Genomic DNA, 19,470 nt, shown 5'->3' with positions numbered 1-19,470 from the left:
AACAACCAGACAGAAAAGAGCTGTATTTTGTAGCTTTGTCTATGTAAAATAAGTAACAAGATTTTTCCCAAGGAAGGAAAGATAACCCCATGAAATTCCCAACTGAAATATAAAAACTAAAAAATAAAGTTGTCTGATTCTGCTTCCATAGTCATGGAAACAAACTTGCAAAGGAGGACAAGACCAGGTTTCAAGTTTTTAAAATCATTTAACATTTTAAAGGCTGCACTCAGAAGCAAGATATTTTTGAGACCAGTGCAAACCTTTATCTGGGTATGTTTTGACCTGAGACCTCAATCCTTTAACATTGACTTCTTCCTGTAAAGAAAAATAAAACATACTGTTCTAAACAGAGATCCCATCTATATTTTACAGTTAAGCATTCCCTTCCCCAGTAAACACACAAATCTACTAGACATAAAGAAACACAGTTTTACAGACATCTATGACAGCTGTTAGTTAAACAATCTGGATAATGAAAAGATTGGAAAATAACAGGCCACGTACATAGATGGCATTCAGTACAGCAGCTTCATTAAATCACTGGGGTGAGGCTGATACAGGCTGCTGGTCTGGATCTGCAGTTTTACCTGGTTACTTTTCTCAAGATCAGGTGAGACACAGATCTGCTTCCAGTCAGTGGCAAGTACCATTGTCTTGAATTTGGCAGAATCACAGAGTCACAGAATGGTTTGTGTTGGAAGGGACATTAAAGAACACCCAGTTCCAATCCCCCTGCCATGGGCAGGGACACCTCCCACTAGACCAGGTTGCTCAAAGGCCCATCCGACCTGGCTTCAAGCACTTCAAGGGATGGGGCATCCACAGCTTCTCTGGGCAAGAGAAGCCTGAGTGACACAATTTTATCTATCTCTTCTGAGGCTTTTGCATCTCAGAGTCTTTGTTCTCTCCCTCAAAGACAGAGATGCACAGACTATGCCCTTTGCTGGCTGGATTATTCTCTGATAGAGTGAATTGCACACAGTACAGCATCCAGACCTAAAGTTTCATAACAGCTTCACACCAAGACCAGATTATGTTGGACCTCATAGATTTGCAGAAACTCTCACTTGTCATCAGAATGAGACCTTCAGCTGTGCGCTACCTTGCAAAGTGCTTCTGAGAGTAAGAGCGCGTACCCTGATTCCCTCAAAGGACCTCCTGACCTCGTCAAGCTCTGGCATACAGATAGTGCCATAGCCATTTGCTACTGCTTTAGTCCTGCTGCCAAATTCTGCTGATGAAACCAGGCCTACAATATTTTGTGGCCTTCAGAATTTCTTCCTTCTCTGAATTTTGTCATGTTGTAAGACCCTCTCTCTAAGCCTCTGGTGAAGCACAATAGTCAACTAAATGTTGCAACTGAGTCTCATATTGGAGAAGAAAACACCAACTAGTAAACAGCACTGACATTCTAAAAGGGCTCAGATTAATGGATAATGAATTTTATTAAATTAGCAGCCCATATCTGCATATCAGTGAAAGCCCCTTGTTTCTGATTACCTCCGGGAACAAAGAAGACTAGAGCATGCTTACATGTAGTGGCAGTGGGCTTAGCACATGTTATGTTCTTTCGTAGATAAATATTAATTAACCGTGCAGAAGAACCAGATTTCTATTAGGAATAAATATTTGTAGTTCCCCTTAAGTCAGTGTTGACATGTTTATTTCACATAGAAAAGTTCTGATTCCTAATTTTCAGTAATTTTACTTCTTCACTGTGATTCACTTCATTGCACAAGTTTTCTTTAAGCTTTCTGCATTAGTAGCTTGTTGCTTTAAAATGTGTGCAGATTTTTTTTATTTTTTTATTTTTTTTAAACACAGAATTCAATATTTCATTTCTGAAAACTTGGTATTTGGGAACCATCTGAAATCAACCATGGATCCTGAAAGGAAACCTTACAGATTTCACCCTCTATTGCAGAAAGAAAGATCTGAACATACTGAAGCGGGCCAAAGCTTTAAACCCAATCCATATCCATACCTGAAAGTGGAGGATTTATCTTCTGCCAGGTCTGAGCATACAACATAAGACTTTTTTCATTTGAATCCCTACAGAGTCTAAATGAAGGGTCCTTTCCCTTCATGCTGAACAGATGCTCTTTTTCTTTTTCTTTTTTTTTTCCTTACATGACAGACTGGAGTTAAATATTATGCCATCCACTTTCAGCCTTGGTAGGCAGCTGTGCCTTTTTGTTGTAGTGTCATGACTATTTCCTATGGCTCATTCCCCAGCAGATCTGCATGAATTTCATCGCAAACAGATCCTGGTGGGTTTAAAGTCCTTCAGGTGTACAACGAAAGACTTCCTGAACCATAGGGATGGTTGTTCAGCCAGACCCTCTTGCTGCAAAACAGGCATTTGCACTGATCTCCCTGCAAATTAGAGGCTCCAGCAACCTCAGATGGAAACCACAATAACGAGGTGGCAACAGCCCTTTTCACACAACCAGTCTTTTCTTCTGCTCTGTAGCAAAGCAGGAGAATAATGGGCAGCGTGGAAGGAGACGAGATGGGGCAGGATTGAAGCAGTTTCCTGTGGAGCATCTCCAAGAACATCATTAACAAGCAAAACCCGTAACTGAATGAGGAACAGCTGCCAAGCTCTACTACTTCCTCCATGAAATGAAGTTTGTCAGGGTGGAAACCGTGTCTGGAGATGAAATATAGAGATGGTGTAAGGGGGAACTGGAGTTTCTTTTTGTTTGACCCCACTTGTCTACTTAAAGAGTAATTGAATACTCCTTGCAGGGTATTTGAGTGCATTTTTCAGCACCTGTACCTGACCAGTATGAAGAAAAAGGAGATAACTCAATCTGGCTTCATTCCCTTGGGATGAGAAAGTGTGTGTATATATGTGTGCCTACAGAGCCCATGTGCTTTTTTCTTTTTCTGGGTCCTTAGAGTCAAAATCTAAACCAGCCCCAGCTGTTCCTTATAATTAAATTTCAGTAACTCAAGCTGGGTGTTTTTATTTTGACTAGTGACTTAAAAGTGTTGGCATTTAAATGGCTTCAGCTATATTTCAGAGTTAACATTGAGAAACTTCACATAACATATATTAGCGTTATTTGTCTGTTGGCAAACTCAACAAAATAGCACTGCGTTGATTTACATAGTGAAGGTTATCTTTGCTAACAGAAGGACTCCGAATTTCATTATTTAAAATATGAGGATGAATCTCATCACAGTGCAGGAGGCTACAGATGGCACTGCACACAACTTGCCACCTGAGGCAAGGGCAGAGGTGAAGTTTATATTGCACACTTAATCCTGTGTTCAAATATACCTAAAAGATCCAGAAGCCAAACTGACACAAAATTGTCTGTGGTCAGCCCAGATCTGGCTGTAGAATGAAAGCTTTCCATTTCTGATACGTGGGTTTCTTTCTGCGTGTCTGCCCTCCCTCTCTCTAATTTATTTATAAGTCATCGATGATATTTATGCCATATCAGTAATTATTCACGGGTGGTTTGTGATGCAATAAACAAGTAACATGCCTGGTTTTCATTGCAATTTCTGTACTTTGGTATTTTAGTACATGAAAACCTGGATATAAGAAGTATTAACAGTTGTACACCAGCAGAAAGAAATTAATTTTATGCCTGCTTCTGCACAGAAGCCAAAAGCTTCAGGAAATAGAATCTCTTCCCATAAGCAACTTTTCAGATCCAGTTAGGAGAGGGGAAGGTAAACAACGGGCATGGCTTCAGCTTTGAAATGCAAGCTTTGCAGTGGCAGCACGGCAGTGAGATACGATCATTCATGTGATAATACATATGATTCACAATATGTTTCCGACTGGTGCTCCAAGACTCCAGTACTTTATATTGACGATCCAGCTGGCTCCTGCTTCCATCAAGCCGTGCCGTGTGGGAGCCCAGCCGTGGCATGGGGCTGTGGGCAGCTTGGCTGGGCAGAGAGGAAGGGTAACTTCTGAAAAGCTGAGCACCTCCTGCTCCGACACAAATTCTGGGAACCACCATGCACTGCCTAAAGAACAGGAGCTCCAGTGCCTGGGTGGGGACACGTCCTCACCACCCACCTACACAGCACCGGTTCCACGACATGGAGCACTGTTAGGAAGCTGGCTTTACGTTGTAGCTGCAACTATTCCAAACCCCAAACTGAAGCCCCAGGGGAAAGGATAGGGAATGACTGCTGAGCCTGCTAGGGGGCCAGCTGATCCCCATGGGAAGTCAGCTGAAGTCACCAGAGCTAGACCTGGGACAGCCTGGATGAGCACGCTCCTGGCCGCTGGCAGTAGTACTCCATAACTGAGTAAAAAACAAGGCAACACTGCAGAAGAAAGCAAACAAGGAAGGAGAAGAAAAGCTTCTTCCTGCCAAGACGAAGAGGGAAGCAATGAACGATGATTACCGATAGAAAATAACCCAGAATTAATGAAGAAGAACAGCAAAAGCAGTGCTCAGAGGAACACAAACATTTTATAGCAATGGTGAATGGCAACTTTAAAAGGGTGGGCAGAACTCATCACCTGTTCACACAGTATTTGCATTATATGACTTGGCTGAAGGCAGTGACCAGGGTTAGAAGATTACTCTTGGAGACTATGTAATTTTATCAGAAGAGCCTTCCTGCAAGTGGAAAGCAGTTCCAAAACTGAATGACGGGGCTAGGTTTTGGTCTTGTTATTACTGGTGTTTTACATTTAAATCAGGCTTACATATGTAGCCCTTTTTGGGAAACATATTGAGCTATGGAGGCTAGAGGGCAGCTGCCAACTTAAGCACAACTAAATTCAGCCAGAAATGCCGAGCAAAAGTGGAAGGAACACCAAAGTGTATTAGAAACTAGGATTATAAAATCTCTGCCCACCAAAGAGACCGGAAGAATGTAGATAGCTCCGTATTATTATTTGTAACGTGGTAAAGCCTAGAGGCTCCAAGCAATTACCAGGCTCCATTGAGCACAAGGAGGCACCACAAAATAAAAACATGGAAACAGACCAAACCGTATCCCAAGCCCTCTTGGGAAAACAGAAAGGCTTGTTGGTACTTTACCTTCCTGACAGTTTGGTGAACATAGGCAAACCTCAACTACCACACTGATTAATCCAAGGCAATGCCCTCCCCGCCTGAGAGAGAGCTCTTAAAAGAGCAGATCTGGGACAGATTTTGCAAAATGTCAAGATTGTGTCCCTGCCTTTTGATCTCAGGGGACACGTGGGTGCTGCGCACATCCCAAGATCAGGGCATTTTGCCCAGCGCTGTGATGGGGAGGGGAAGGATCGTCCCTGAGGGCTCTGGGTTTCCCACACTGCCGTGCAGCCCCAGCTCTCCCTCAGTTTTGTGCTTCTTTTCCTGGACCTTCCTCACTCCTCTGCACCCCAGCCCATCCTCTCCAGTCTCTTCTTGCCATCTGTCCTTGACCTGCATCTTCTCAGGTCTGTCTTCCTTAAGGATTTCCAACAGGGCGACGAGGTTTCTCACCCGGCACATAAACTCAACGTCCCAGGCAGTGTCACCTAGACACCCAACGTGGTGTCTAGCCAGCTAGCCCTGCGCGGTGCTGAGGACAGACATGGTGCCCAGGACAGACGGGACGCAGACAGGCTGCCTTGCTGCCACACAGCAAACCAGCCAGGCAGGAGCGCTGAGAGTTTACAGGGAGCTTGGGCGAGCAGCGGTGTGTGCAGGTGTGCACAGACATGCCTTCAGGCTCAGACCCTTGCCTCTCTTTTAGACGTTTTGTCGTGGCTTTGGGAGATTCACTAGAGGGCTGGAGCAGACATTTCACTGAGCTTGGAAGTACACTGACCCAGCAAAAAGCCGGCTCGCCTCTCCTTTAGCGTGCCAAACTTTCTGGCGGCCGCAGACAAGAGATGCCGGCAGGGACTCGGGGACGGGGACACGGACACACGCGATCCCCGTGCACCCCCTGTCCCCACAGCCCCTTTCCCGAGCACTCCGGGATCCTGCAGGGCACTTCGAGGCGGTTCGCTCACGGGTGTGCGTTCCCAAGCACGTTACAAAGAAGTGAAATAAAGAGAAGGGCACCGAAGCTCCAGCCCGGGAGGCGCTGAATTGCTGCGAGGCTTAAGCGCAAAGCGGGCGCTGTGCCCCGGCGGGACGCCTGGCCCCGGCAGCCCCGGGATCCTCCGGGCTGCCCTTCCCCACGCTCCGGCAGGGACCGGAGGCATCCGTGGGGAGCCGAGCATCTCCCCAGCCCCACCGGGCTGCGGAGGGGGGCCGCGGAGGGGTGCCGCTCGCCATCCCCATCCCCTTCCCGACGCCTGCAAAGGCAGAGACGGGGGAACCGGGTGGGACCGGGGCGGTACGAGGGGCCGGGGCGGGCCGGACCCCCCCGTCGGGCGGTGGATGGGGGGCGGGAGGGAGGGCGCTGGGAGGCGGCAGCTCCTCCTCCACGGGCAGGCGGGCAGCCCGCCCGGAGCCGCACCGGTTGCTCGGTGCCGGCGGAGCGGCGCCGCGCCGCGGGCTATATAAAGGGCGGCGGCCGCTCGGCGCTCCCTCACACCGGCCGGGCCGGTGCCCCGACAGCATGGCCCGCGGCGGGGCTCCATGGGAGGTGGTCTCCCCCCGTGCCTCCCGCGGACCCTCCTCTTCCTCCTCCTCCTCCTCTTTCCGCTCCTCCCGCACCCGTGGCTGCCGCTGCTACCCGCTGGCCGCCGCGGGCCGCGCGTAAAGGCCGGGCCCGGGGGGGCGGCTCCGCTGCCCTCGCAGCCGTCGCGCCCGGAGCCCGGGGGGGGCCGCAGCCGCCGCCCGCGGGCATGCGGCGGCCCCGCTGCCGCTGCGGCCGTCGAGACGCGGAGCGGGGCGGAGGGCGGCGGGGCTACGCCTAGGGGCGGCCGGAGCCCCATGCCCGGGGCTCGGCGGGCAGGCGGCGGGGCGATGAGGCGGCGGGGACAGCGGGCTCAGCCGGCCCCCGCTGCCCCCCGCTCCCCAGTCCGCGGGGAGTAAGGCAGCTCCGCGCTCCCGGAAGGGCGGGCGGGGAGGTGGTGCCGGAGCGGGGATGCTGCAGCCCTCCCCCGGCGCCCACGGGGTCCTGCCGGGGTAGAGCCCCGCCGTGCCGTGCCGTGCCGAGCTCCGCCGTCTGCGGGGGCGTCGGCCGCGGAGGGATGGAGCCGGCGAGCCCCTGCCGGGCGCCGCTGCTCCCCGCCAACGACTCTTACCACGGGCGAAACTGCAGCGCCGAGGAAGAGATCTACCAAGATGCCACCCCCCTCTCCGGGAAGATCATACTCGCCGTCGTCCTGGCGCTCGTCACCCTGGCCACGGTGCTCTCCAACGCCTTTGTCATCGCCACGGTCTACCAGACGAGGAAACTCCACACGCCGGCCAACTATCTCATCGCCTCGCTGGCCGTCACCGACCTCCTCGTCTCCATCCTCGTCATGCCCATCAGCACCGTGTACACTGTGACCGGCAGGTGGACGCTGGGCCAGATCGTCTGCGATATCTGGCTATCCTCGGACATCACCTGTTGCACGGCGTCCATCCTGCACCTCTGTGTCATCGCCCTGGACCGCTACTGGGCAATCACCGACGCCGTCGAGTACTCCACGAAAAGGACTCCCAAGCGGGCAGCGGGCATGATCGCCCTGGTGTGGGTCTTCTCCATCTGCATCTCCATGCCCCCCTTGTTTTGGCGGCAGGCGAAGGCCGAGGAAGTCTCTCACTGTGTGGTGAACACGGACCACGTCCTCTACACCGTGTACTCCACGGTGGGAGCCTTCTACTTCCCCACTTTGCTGCTGATAGCCCTCTACGGGAGGATCTACGTGGAAGCCAGATCGAGAATTTTGAAGCAGACGCCAAAGAAAGCGGGTAAAAGACTAACTCGGGCTCAGCTGATCACAGACTCCCCGGGGTCGTCCTCCTCCGTCACGTCCATAAATTCCAAGGCCCCCGAGGGATCCAGCGAAACGGGCTCGCCCGTGTACATGAACCAGGTGAAGGTGAAGGTCTCGGACGCCCTGCTGGAGAAGAAGAAACTCACGGCCGCTAGAGAGCGGAAAGCTACAAAGACTTTAGGGATTATTTTAGGAGCCTTCATCGTCTGTTGGCTGCCCTTTTTCATCATCAGCCTGGTGTTGCCTATTTGCAAGGACGCTTGCTGGTTCCACATGGCCATCTTTGACTTTTTCACGTGGCTCGGATATCTCAACTCCCTCATCAATCCCATCATCTATACGATGTCGAACGAAGACTTCAAACAAGCTTTCCACAAACTCATACGTTTCCGATGCACAAGCTGAAAATGTTGAATGCGATGTGTTCGCCGGGGCTGCCCCCATGCACGCCCGTGCCCGACGCCACAGGTGGGTGTCCCCCGGCCCCCCCAGCGGCGGTGCTCGGGGTGGGAAGGGGCGAAAGGGAGGGGGGGGATCGGGAACGGCGGAGAGAGGCGCGGTCCCGGCAGGGCCGGGGTGCTCTGTGCCCGCCCGGGTGGGGGCGAGCCCCGAGGTAAGAGAGTGCGTGTGTGTGTGTGAGTGAGCGTGTGAGGGTGTGTATGGGTGCGTGTGAGTGCGTGTGCGTGTGTGCATGCGTGTGCGCTTGCATGTATGTGCGCGTGTGCTTGTGCGTGTGCGCGTGTGCTTGTGTGTTCTTGTGTGTGCCCGTGCATGCGAGTGTGCGCGCGTGTGTTCGTGCGTGTGCTTGTGCGTGTGTGTGCGTGCGCGTGTTGCACGGCTGCCGGGGGGTGACTCTCGGCAATCGGCTCTTCCCCCCTTCATTAAACCCCCGTGCCGCCATTTCGTATGCTAATGCCCGGCTTAGGCTAATTAGCGCACGCCGAAGGGCACACTCGTGCCCGGCTGCCGCTGCGCCCCGCCGCCGCCTCCCGACCCCCCAGGAGCAGCAGTCGGGGGCCGGGTGCAGCCCCGCTGCCGGCGTCGGTTTCCTTATTTATTTATTTATTATTAGGAAAGGGAGGAAGGTAGGGTAGGCCCTAGATCAAGGCTGCTTGCAAAGTTCAGCCTACTTTCTGGCCTCCTTACGGCTCCGACTTGTGCTGGGAACGGAGTCGGAGTCCCGGCCTGAGCTGGGAGCAGGGATCCTTAGAAGAAAGCTGCCCTCCAGCCACCGGGAAAGGCTCCACACCTTCACGTTCCTCCTCACTCGCTGAAAAACCGTGCCTTTCTGCGCCTCTGACAAAAGTGGCTGCCAGCTAATAGGTCTACCCGGTGCCACGGTCTGCAAAAGACATGCTCGCCTTTATTGTGATACTTTAATAATTCTGCCAATCTTTTGCTTTTTGTCTGCAGAATCAAGTTGCTATTGTAAAGACCCACTGCTTGAAACTTCCCCAAGCCAGTTGCCAGACTCATGATGCTGCAAAAACGTCAATACATACTGCCACCAAACTGCTCAGCTCTGCATTTCAGTGTAATGACTCTGGCAGAGATGCTGTTCCAATAGACATGCAGATATGTTGCAAAAAAAAAAAAAAAAAAAAGAAAAAAAAAGAGGGCAGCCTCGAATCAAGGTCTATAATTCATCTGGACTGAAGAAAAAGTTTGAGAGTAAACTCAATTTATTTTGCAGGCTTAACTTCTTAATTTGTTCTCCAGCCGGTTGTAGGGGTGTGCACCAGAGCACAGTTGTCTCTGTCTGTGTCGGTAGCATAGTTGTACTTCTGCACACCTGTAATTTCTTTCTTTCAGTGGAAAGAGTTGCTCACTCACCATGAGCCACAGAAGAAGGAAAGGCGGAGGCTAAAAAAAATTAGGAGCATCACAGTAAACTCTGTAAATGACTCCTTCAGCTGAACATGTGTGAGAAGTGGCAGTGTGCAAAAGTTATATTTGTATTTCCAAACAATAGCAAATGCAAGTACTGTAGAAACGAGTTGTAGACCTGTTCAACTGCACTGCATATCTATAGCCTGTCCTCATCGTTGCCTTCATAATGTAAATACTTCTTGCTTCTACTCCATGACTTGAGAGCAGAAAACAAGAAGTCCAATGACCTTTTCCATAAACCAGCTGGGAATAGAAGTAGCAGTTTGCTGTTGTAACCATGTTTTCCATTTTGTGTCAGTTGCACACCCTTACCGCATGAACCACTGCAAAATTTAGAACTCTCTAAGTAATTACATTATTGTCTATTTTGTAAGAAGTGAAGCAGTTTGCTCTTTCAGAAGAGCTGTATCACCTGCAAAATAAATACCCATGAATCATTAATAAAATAATGTTATTGAAATTACTCTCCTCCCTATTTCCCCCAACTTTTTTTTTCCTTTTTTTTTTTTTTTTTGATCTGATCAGACCTTAAGAAAGGTCTACGTACATTCAGCAGTCAAAGTTAGAGTTTCAGGATATGGTCCACCTGCTGTGATAGAACTGCATTGATTGTTCCTACTATGTGTAAATGAAAATGAGTATAAACAATAAAACGCTTTACTGTGTTCTCAAGAGTGTTTGGTAGCAAGTGTGTGACTGAAAGGAGTATTTATTGGTTTACCTGGTTTCTCAATATTGACTTTTTAGGTAACTGATTTGATGAGTCACTCAAGAAAGCAACTGATGAAGGCTGAAATTGCAAGCTTCAATCAGTGGTCAGATTTTTAATAGGCAACTTTCCTAACCAGTGCTGTTAGAGAAAACTTATTATTTTTATATAATCCCAGATTAATTTTTTTTTTTTTCTTGACAAATATTTTTCTTAAGCCATTAAAGGAAACAAAACTTTTTTGGTACTTGGTGGATACTGTACTTGACGTTCTCTTAAAACTGTATATATCAGAAATAGACATTCCAGATGGGGGCTGTTATAAAGATTGCAAAAATCTTACATGATTTATCTACCTATTATTCTTCAGAGAGTCATTTAAGTAATAAGGATTTATTTACCTAATTGAAAAGTAAAAAAGAACCTGAGCCTCTGTGCCTCTGCAACTCCCATTAACTGTAAAGAGGGAGAAGAGTTCATGGGCAGGAAAGACACTTGCAAGACATAAATTCAAGCAGTGGAAAATAAACATTTCTAGTAATTTGAAGAAATACAGAAGACTTGCCTCAAAATTGCATACCTCTATAAAAGAGAAGTACCATGCTAGGCTTCTAGAAAGTACTCTCATATTATTAAAGATAAATCTAATTAGAGGAATCTTCTAAAACAGCAGCTTAATTTATTGAGGTGCTTAAGTTGCTTTTAAATTTATTTATCGATTTGCATACATGGGGTGAAGAGAGCAAGAAGGACAGCATTCAACAATTCTCAACCTATTCTCTAATTAGTCGTTTTCCAAGGCTGTAATAATAGAATTACTTTTGTTTACCCCAAATTTTCAGTGAAATCAAGAGGCTTCTTGTGTGTCTAAGAATTGGCAAATCAGACCCTAAAACTAATATTTTCAGCATTTCCACAAGGCAGTTATGTTTTTCAAGAGTTTTACAAACTTACGTGACTTGCAGAGCACGGAGTTCAGGGGTTGGACTTCCCCGGTCCTCCCGCTGTTGGAGCATACATTTATCTTCAGCAACAGACAGCAAAAACTCCTGGCTCCCTTTTGTGATGTGAGGATTTTGCTGAGAAGCAGTGAAGCTAAGTTATCAAGAAATTTTCCTTCCCAATTTATGCTGAGGCTCTGAGCTTTCTGCACAAACATTTCAGATAACCTGATGCTCGCTGCTAGGAAGACATCATTGTGAAAGCTGCTGAGTGACCTGGGGCCAGAGATGGGAAGTGAACTGGAGCCTTGCTGAAATACTCTGGCTAAAGGCCTCGTGCTGGCTGAGCAGTCTCATCTAGTTCAGAAAACCATTCCTGCAGAGAGATAGGTAGAGTGAGGATGTGCAGCTGTTCACAGTGAGAGGGAAGAAATGTAGGGCAAACATCGCCTGGTGCAAGCAAATGTAAATATGTGAAAAACATCCCAAGATGAAAGGATTCATTAGCATGTTTTAGGACAGGAAGGGCGGCCCGTATGAGCTATTCCCTAATCTGGGATTAGCAGAGCGTGTCCTGGCTAGGTTTTAAAACATGTCAGGGTTCAGGGAGCAGTGGTGAAGCTTTGGCTCTCTCTGGAGCTCCTAGGGAACGCTGGGGATCTGAGGATGTTGTCCTCTTGCCTCTCCACTCCTCGCAGTGCCTGGCCACTGGGCTCTGCCTTGGGAAGGATGGAGCAGCTGAAATCCTCAATGGGAGTGGCTATCCTTTCAACCCTTTTATCCTTCTATCTCGGTGGGGTTCAGAGGAGTCTGCCTCTGTGTTATTTTGGCACGAGGACCTCTTCATGATCCTACAGGTGAACTTCAAAGGTTCTTAAGCCTGTGTTGTTTTGGTCTTTCATTCCATAAGCATCGTGCCTTGCTCTTATTTGTGTATTTATTTGTGGCATTAGATTCAAACATTGCCAAATGATGTTGCAGTGAAAAAAATCTGCCAGGCACTGAGGTTTGAAGCTGATCACACATTTGCAAGACCTGTGCTTCCCACATTTAATGGTAAAGGGTTATGTGTGTGATAGTGTTGCTGACTGCAAGCGCTGTGAGACATATGACTGCTCAAGAGTAGCTGCAGTTGAGGGATCAGCTGCCTGCAGCCCCCTAGCTGTGCTGTTTTCCTAGTATTTCACAATTTTTCCTAAGAATCATTTCTTTTTCTTCCTATTAATAAAACACAGCCACAGAATATAGAAATTGAGAGAGGAAATCCCTCATAATGAACCTTCATATCCCTGTGCAGCAGGCAAACCATTCCACCATTTCGGCATGTGTAAGAAAAGGCCTACTGTGCCAAGGCTACGTGGGACAAAAGGACCTTCTACTTTTTCTTCGGAAATCTATGCCATATCCACTGCCACAGCACCTGAGAAAGCAGGGCTGGTCTTCAGCCTCCAGCAGAGCTCCGTGGAATAGGGATGAGAGGTAATGCTCCATGTAGAGCAGCAGCTTGCTGCTCTCCTCTCCTCAGGCCTGCAAAAGGCCAACCTGCCTTCCATGAGCAGAGCCCGGCCATGGCCTTGTGGGCCACACTTGGTCAGAAAGGGGTGGATATTGTCAGAAGCACATTCACATCTGTCTAAATGAATTCTTTCAGGGTTGTAATACCTGAAAGAGGTTGTCATATTGGTGAACAAGCACTGTGGTTTGCAGTCGCAAATAGGGCTGAGCAGCATGGCAAAGGGCAATCCTGTATTCAAATGGTGAAATCCCATTCAAATTAAAAGTGTATCGGATGATGAACGGTTTCTCCAGCAACAACACAGCCTGTTGCAAAGAGAGGGGACAAAGAAGTCATCGCAAATTTACAGTCCTTGACCTGGTGTACATAAAAAAAAAGCGGTTATTACTCTCATGTCTCAGGACTCCAGCAGACAGGTGAGACAACAGTTTCAGAGAGAAGAACAGTACCAAGGAGATGTAGAAAAATTATAGGTGTTCATTTATTTAACGAAGTAGTCTCTGACGTCTTTTTGTGTACTAGGATATTTTTTATGATTAACAGCCTGGCTGTATGAGGACAGAAAGGTTTACAGTTCATATTACTTTGACAGAAGTATTTTTTTTCTTATTCCAACAATTAGTATCTAAAACAAAATACATACATAGTTTAAGTGAACTATCCTATAGCAGTGGGTTTGGCTGATAAAAATAATCATGAAACATTTAAGCTCAAAATGGTCATATAGAAAAGCAAGGCTGAAAATGAAGCTTTTTAATCAATCACGTATTAAGCTTGAAAGATGTAATATAACAGGCAACTCAATACATAAGGTGAAGAGGAGATCCACAGGATATCAAATTTACAATACAGAGATCAAAATCTCTTACTGAGTCATTTTCAGGAGCTGGAGAAAGACATTCTTTGCTGTTCTTCTCAGAGATCAAACTCCTTGCAGTCACCCTTATAAAGGAACAAGACTTTCTTATTGTCTTTATATAAATAATGCTTTGAAGGCTACAAAACAGACAGAGTTTATGGCTGCAAGGCTTTCACCGAGTAATCATATATTCTGTCTTTTAGGTTGAATGGTCATAGAAAAATAGGAAAGACAGGAACAGGGGATTATTATGTAAAATAATCCCTTTTCTGCATTTCTTTCACTATACAGAACTAAGGCAAAAGCTAGAATAAAAGGGAAAAAACAATATCTGGTCAATTTAGGCATTTATGAGGTTACATTAGATTTCAGGAACATGTTTAGGGTTGAATGGGGCAAAAATAATAAACACATTTCCAGAATTCAGTGAAATGGAAATTAAATTAGACTTCTCCTTCCATCCAGATACCTCAGGGGTCCCTCTTTCCTAATATTAGTTTCATAATATCATTTCTAAAAATCTTGCTATTCCCAGATATGATCAAATTAACATTTATAATATGTTCATACCTGTTTTTATATTAAGCCATACACTTTCCAAGCTCACTCACCCTTTTTCCTATAGAATTCAAATTTCAATTTCTTTGTGCTATTTTCTACTTGTGTGCTGGGGTTACAACATCTTTAGAATCTTGTTTGGACCCAGCCCTCTAAAATCCAGTCCCTGAAATTATGAGAAGCACTGTTTCTCATATTTAGAGAATTTCGAACATTTAAGAGAAACAGAGAAAAAGCAAGCAAGGCTCCTCTTTCTTATTTACAGGAGGTTGTCCTTCCTTGAACTCTGTTCCTAGAAGAAAAAATGTTTTAGAATTGAAGGACACAGATATGATACAAACAGGACCATACAATAGGTCAGACCTCACACAAACCTGACCATGGGGTCACAAAAACACCATGGGGTACAGTAGTCCTGCTGCAGTTGCTTGGACCTCCAGCCACACACACACACACACAAAACAGGGTTCCTTACCCAGAAAAGGAATTAGAAATGGAATTTAATAAGAAGACATGACAGACTGCACTGATCAGGCGCAGGGCATGGCCAGACTGCAATACCAAGCAGCCAACACAGGGCCAGCCCCTTTTGCCCCTTTATCACTCATTCCCACACTTGTTCCTCCCAAAACCACTTTGAAACCTCCCTTTCCCCACTTTCAGTTCCTCTCCTTACAGTTGTCCCACCATAAGTTTTGTGCAATCACCAAATGCTCTTCTCTTACATCTCCTGATGTGTCACATACCACCAGGCTGTAATCCCCTTTATTTCAAAAGGTGCTCCTGTTGACTCATCATGATGGGTTTCAGGCCTGGACACATGGCTTGATGCTTTTCTTCTAAGTCCTTAATTTGGGTGCCCCTTCTTATGAGGCCTTAATTTGGTTTTCCCCAGCAACATGTGCCATGGTGCCCCTGTGCTCTTCTGGGCTTGTGGAGATGGGCCTTTGATAGCCTGATGGTCTGTGTGATGGGCCTGGGAAGAGCTGGGGCAGGGTATTACTCAGCTTCCTCTTCCTGCCAGTGTCTCTTTGTGCTCTTTTCTGAGGGGGCAGAGGAGCTTTTTAGCAGGTAACCAAACATACTCTCTCCAGAGAAAATGAGAAGGGATATAGCTGGCTACCACTTTGCCTGTCGTCAGAAGAGTAAGTGTGACTGATACAAATAATATAGGTTGAATTAATCAGGATGTCAGAAACTGCCTACTAAACTATAGTAAGGAAAGAAAATATTCTGTTGTGAAATCTTCATGCTGAATGAATGTATAGACACAATAGGCAGAGGATGGTTATTTAGGTGTCCACTAAATAATCTTCAACAGCTCACCAATGAGTATTCAGATCTATTCTCAGCTTTGAGACCCTGAAGAATAACCTAATGTGTCCTAACATGTCAGGCCAGAACTAGATCTTTCATATCACAAGTTGAGATCTTACGTACCAGGCAGAACTCAAGTACCTTTGTGTAAGCTTTTTGAACTTTGATGAATTGCACACTAATGGAAAAGATGGTTGAAAAAGTCCTCATAAGTTAATCTGCCTCTTTCATTTATATGCTTGTGCTTTGGTTAAAATTCTAGCAGGAGCTACCATTAATTCCTTACGAGATTGCCAGTAAGGCACAGGACAGGTACTCATACCTGGGCAATGTATTCACATATTTAAATATACTTATGAGTAGTGTATTTACATACAGCTTGATGCAGACCAATCACTTCCTTACTTTCAAATATAAGTAAGAGGTGATCTGCAGAGTCTGTGATTTGGGGCCTCATAGAAATCTTGGGGAGAGGTATTGTCCTCCTCTTGGACAATAGCCAAGTCCCACAGATGTGCATGAGACATACATTATTCAACATTTTAACTAGAGAGACTGGAAATTCAACAAGCGAAGGGGATTGATGCTGAGAAGGGCAAAATAATATAACAAGGAAAAAAATAATCCTGCTTATGAATGCACAATAAAAATAACACACATTCCTCCCTCTCCCTACCACCCCCCCACAAAAAAAAAAAAAAAAAAGAAAAAAAAAGAAAAAAAAAAGAAAAGAAGAAAAAAAGAAGAGAGAGACCTCTTTTAGAGACAGCAGGAACAGTTCTTCTTTGGAAAACAGCTGTAGTCAAAAGAACAAACAATATTGCATAGAGAAAACAAAGCAGAAGACAAGTTGTTCCACCTTGTAAATTCCTATGTTCTGTATCCTGTGCACTATGAGAAAGTGCCTCAGAAAGGATACAGTAGAACTACAAAACATGCAAGGGAAAAAAAAATATCATCAAGGTGTGTTTGAAGCCTCTTTTGGACACAAGTAATCCTGCACTCTCACTACCCAGACAGATGAGCCAGTGCTTAAGGTTTTCTCCTTGGTATCACGCAAGGACAACTCAACAGTAAGTAAAGAGAAAGCAGGCATATTCAGAGGAAAACGATTGTTATACAAAATGACACATTTCTAAATGCTGTCTGGCTCACTCTCATTCTACCATGCCTGAAAATCCTGAGGAAGCATTTCTGAGACTTTTCTTGTCTCTAGTTTTAGACGAATGCTGATTCCCCAGCCTGCCCTACTTCTGCTTTAGGCAAAGAGGAATTAAGACCCTTGAATATTCTGCCAGAGTTTCCCACTGTGACTCCTCTAGTAGATGTTAAATTGCAGCTAAAATGGATTCTGAATGGCACAGTAAAGTCTGTATTCCAAGGAAATATTGCCTTGTGTCTTTCAGAGTGGGCATGCAAAGATTGATGTTTGTGGAGCTAGTGGACTGCTTCGAAATTCCAGAGCCCAGTTCCTGATGCTCTACATTATTAAGTGTGTCTCTACCTGTACAGCAGAACTGAATATTTGAAAAAGTAATCATCCTGCAGTTTCCCAGAACTGGGGACTCCAGGGTATTATGAGGAAAGAAGGCTCACACGTGCTTCTCTGTATTGTTCCTCATCTATATACAATTAGAGGGCATTAGCTTTCATTTATGAAGGAAGGATTTTATCTCTTCTCTCTTTAATTAAATCACAGACCTTCTCACTAGTTCATAAATAGGCACTGCTGTAACTCAGCTCCTACAGAAAACAGCTGGATGTAAACACCCTGTAGGATACTCTTGCCCAACTTTTAAACTGCAGTATTTGTTTCAATAAAATAAGAGTTAGTAGTACTGGGAATTTTACATTTCACTATAGGAACAGTGAATTGATCTCTGTCTGAATGACAGGTTTCAGTCACACTTCAGTTAAAGCATACAAAATATTCTGAGAATTTTGTCAGCAGAAATAATTGAGTTCCTTTAATGAGGCTTGGGGTAGGATCCTAAAGGGATTCCACCACACTTTTCCCAAGCAGCGTAGTTACTAGTTCATTATATAGAATGAGGTTCTTTACACTCTTTCAACTTCCTTTACATATGGCATTTTTGACTAAGTAGTGTATGTGGATTAAATCCTTGAATTGGCTAGACAGAACATTCCAAATTCAGACCCATCATTTCAAAAGATAGTAAGAAGTGTGATACTTTTTCCCATTGTATTTAATGAGGCCGTTGTTCCTAAGCAGAGAGCAACACTGGGGTTTGTATAGTTGTAGGTTAGTTGTATAAGAAAAAAAAATGAAGATTTTTAATGCTTTCAGAATACTCCTTTGCTGTTTTCAAACCCACCTTTTTCAAAATCAAACTACATGTCCTTCCCTTTCCATATGTCTCATAAATTCTTAAGACAACAGCAACAAACTACAAAACTGAAAAATATGAGAAATGAATATCAAAAAGTATCATCAGTATCGGAAGGAAAACAATATATTCTTTAAAAGATTGCCTAAATGTAATAGTAGCATTTTATTTATGTTTTTTCCTAGGGAACCTGCATTTATCAACATGAACACTTCTAGGTCCCAAGGAAAACTTTCACGGCTAAAAGTCTCATCTAGCTCAAGACTTCATGTTCTGTGGTGCACTGGATTAGTAAAAGAAGTAGTTTTTCAATACTGTTGCATAGTACATGTTGGCAACTCTTGATTTCCTTTAACATCTGTGATGACTGCAATTTAACACTCATGTAATGCATAAAAGGCTGCTGGAGATGGTGGAGGCAATACGGCAATAATACTACCTTTGATTGAGGGAGCATGTCCTCCATTAGAGACCAAAACTCACTAGCTGGGAATGATTTTAGACCATTGATGGCCAGTAGACAGTGATATTACAGCTGTAAATGTCAGCTTTCTGCCTTCTAGACCTGGGCAGACACTTGCACATTTTCAGGAGTAAATCCTGTCCTACATGTCAACCAACTGCAGTGTGCTCCCTTTGGGGAACTATCTGGCACCTACCTCTCACTGCTCCATGCACCAGGTCCAGCAGGCTGGTCAGGCTCTGCACAATGCTGAGGGACATGTGAGGTAGCTCCTCATCCCTGTCGGGGATCTTGTGATCAAAAGAAACAATAGATGAAGAAATACTTGTTAATTGCCAAACCTCTGTGAGCAGTTTAGCAGCTCCCCACCCTCACTACATATAAGAAGATGTTCCCCCCCCCCCCCCCCCAAACCCCCCCCTCCGCCCAAATGCCAAAATTCAATGGAAGAGAAGCTCTCAGTATAACTTGTAAGACCTACTGATTGTGGACAAGTATTTTTGCTCTACTCCCCATGTTTTACCACTCTTCACCTTCACAAGGAGACCTGAGGCTTTGCTAGCCCCAGTGACAACCAAAGCTATATTTCCCAGTGCTCCTGTCCTGCACCACATCCACGTGACCCACCGCTGCACCTTCTCATGCGCTGCTGCTCCATGCCTCAGATGCCCTGGGGAGAGTGCTACCCAAGAGGGACTATCACAGAATCATGGGAGAGGTGCTCCAGCCCTCTGATCATCTTTGTGGCCCTCCTCTGGACCTGCTCTAACAGGTCCACATCCTTCTTGATCTGGGGGCCCAACTATCACCTGGATCTGGGAGCAGAAGAAAGGCATAGCAGGGTTTGATCTGCTAAGTGACCCTGAGTAATTCTGTGCCTCAGTGCCCCCCTAATAAGGAAGACCAATCTTCTTCCTTTGTGGAAATAAGTTTTATTATCATCATATACTTTTCAGAACATGTTTATGTCAGCCCTATAAAGAGCTGATTTCCAAGGGAGTAGGAATTCATCAGAGTACTCACATGATTTGG

The 19,470-nt window shown here is 45.9% G+C and overlaps 1 protein-coding gene and 1 long non-coding RNA gene across 2 annotated transcripts; one reads left to right on the top strand and one right to left on the bottom strand.

The window, feature by feature from the left end:
* Positions 1-6,392: 6,392 nt before the first annotated feature.
* Positions 6,393-9,419, top strand: HTR1B (5-hydroxytryptamine receptor 1B). The gene is made up of 2 exons (XM_040551734.1): positions 6,393-8,305; positions 9,251-9,419. The coding sequence occupies exon 1, from the start codon at positions 7,103-7,105 to the stop codon at positions 8,240-8,242; it is 1,140 nt and encodes a 379-aa protein (XP_040407668.1). The 5' UTR covers positions 6,393-7,102; the 3' UTR covers positions 8,243-8,305; positions 9,251-9,419.
* LOC121067348 lies at positions 9,375-18,772 on the bottom strand. Its single transcript, XR_005818247.1, has 2 exons — positions 18,635-18,772; positions 9,375-15,353 (listed from the first exon to the last, which is right to left on the bottom strand). It is a non-coding gene; the product is annotated as an uncharacterized LOC121067348 (long non-coding RNA).
* Between the last annotated feature and the right edge of the window lie 698 nt (positions 18,773-19,470).

Source organism: Cygnus olor, chromosome 3, assembly GCF_009769625.2.
Source record: "Cygnus olor isolate bCygOlo1 chromosome 3, bCygOlo1.pri.v2, whole genome shotgun sequence".
Classification (NCBI taxonomy): Eukaryota; Metazoa; Chordata; class Aves; order Anseriformes; family Anatidae; genus Cygnus; species Cygnus olor.
The sequence above is the reverse complement of the archived record's forward strand: the minus strand, read 5'-3'. Positions and strand labels throughout refer to the sequence as shown.